Here is a 1,655-nt window from a genome sequence, read left to right as displayed (position 1 = left end):
GCTAGGGCATTCCCACACATCCGTCTATGGATTTTGACACAACCCCACAGTTACTTCGGCCAGTAAACCTGGGAATGCTTCCAAATGGTGCACCGCCCAGCTTCAGGATGGAACAGAGGTTGAAATTGGAAAGAAAATTCTCACTTCTTTAGAAACATATGGCCTGAATGTAGATCGTATACGTGGGCAAACATAAGATGGTTGTGCTGCAATGAAAAGCTCTGTTAAAGGTGCACAGGCGCTAGTTTCAGAGCGTGTGCCAAAGGCATTTTATGTACATTGTGGAAGTCATTCACTGAACCTTGTGATTGGACATTCATGTGATATACGTCAAATCCGTAATTGTCTTTCAACACTTAAAGAAGTGTCTAATTTTGTAGGAGGCTCTGCAAAAAGGATGGCTATCCTAAAGGCGAAATTTGCTACTTTGCCAGATACAAAAAAGAAACTGTTAAGTGGTTTATGTGAGACACGGTGGGTTGAAAGGAATGCATCGGTTGTTCGTTTTGTTGATATGTACCCAGCTGTGGTTGACCCTTTGCTTGAGATCTCGGACTGGCAAGATCACAATGCATCTTCCAAGGCTGAGCAATTTCTCGCAGCTGTTCAGTCACATAACTTCATTGTTGCATTACACATCCTGGCACGATTTTCTGGGCTACTGCTTCCTGTTTCAGCTGCACTCCAAAACCCTAACACAGATATGTTGGAGTGCATAGGACAGATTGAAAAAGTCAAGCAGGTGATTCAAGAAAGCAGAGACAAAGCTGAAGAAGCATTTAATGAGATTTTTGTTAAAGCCCAAACCACAGCAGGGGAACCTCTGACAATGCCACGCCTTACTGGCAGGCAGACACAACGGGCCAATTACAAGACTAGTGATCCTGAAGCTTACTATAGGATTTCAATATTTTTACCATTTATAGACAATTCATTGTATGAATTGTCAGAAAGATTCAGCCAGCATGTGAAAAAGGCCTGTACAATGCAGTATCTGGTACCAAGATTTGTCACCCAAGAGTCTTTTGAAAATTTGAAGGATGCTCTTGACATATATGAGGACGATTTACCTGGTACACGTGAGGATCTCAAAAATGAATATGATATATGGGTAATGACATGGCTGAAGATACCTATTGAAGAAAGGCCAGGGAATATAATGGATACCTTAACTCATGCTCACATTGACTTCTATCCCAACATATACTGCCTGCTAAAATTATTTGCCACTTTGCCAGTGACAACCGCATCCCCAGAAAGGTGCTTCAGTAGTCTTCGCAGACTGAAAACCTATCTTCGGTCAACAATGGGGCAAGAACGACTCTCTGGACTTGCAATGATAAACATTTCACGAGCACATTGTCCTCCTATAGAAGCAATTGTTGATGAACTGGCGAAAAAGGGTCGTCGCCTTGAAATGACATTGTGAAAATTGGTTATATTGTGTTCCTAAAGTGCTTTGTAGTACACTATATTAAATTGGCCTTTTAATTCAGTACATTCTGTTCCTTTTTCATAAGACAATAGCATATAAGTGCATCAAATTAACAAAAATGCGTGCTCTAATTGTTGTCCAGTTTCAAATGCAGAATTCACCACATTTTTTTCTCAGCATGACCTGAGCATTATCCGATCCTGATTATCTGCCATTTTAG

General features: G+C 41.0%; 1 protein-coding gene across 1 annotated transcript; it reads left to right on the top strand.

Moving 5' to 3' along the window:
• Nucleotides 1-397: 397 nt before the first annotated feature.
• Nucleotides 398-1,429, top strand: LOC146858913 (52 kDa repressor of the inhibitor of the protein kinase-like). The gene has a single exon (XM_085647133.1). The coding sequence runs from the start codon at nt 398-400 to the stop codon at nt 1,427-1,429; it is 1,032 nt and encodes a 343-aa protein (XP_085503259.1).
• The last annotated feature ends 226 nt before the right edge of the window (nt 1,430-1,655 follow it).

The sequence above is a fragment of the Triturus cristatus genome, chromosome 3_2, assembly GCF_964204655.1.
Source record: "Triturus cristatus chromosome 3_2, aTriCri1.1, whole genome shotgun sequence".
Classification (NCBI taxonomy): Eukaryota; Metazoa; Chordata; class Amphibia; order Caudata; family Salamandridae; genus Triturus; species Triturus cristatus.
This window is presented reverse-complemented; position numbering and strand designations above follow the sequence as displayed.

Bases quoted from the DNA above. Each gene is read 5' to 3' on its own strand.
- LOC146858913 (XM_085647133.1), top strand. From the start codon at position 398: ATGGCTATCCTAAAGGCGAAATTTGCTACTTTGCCAGATACAAAAAAG.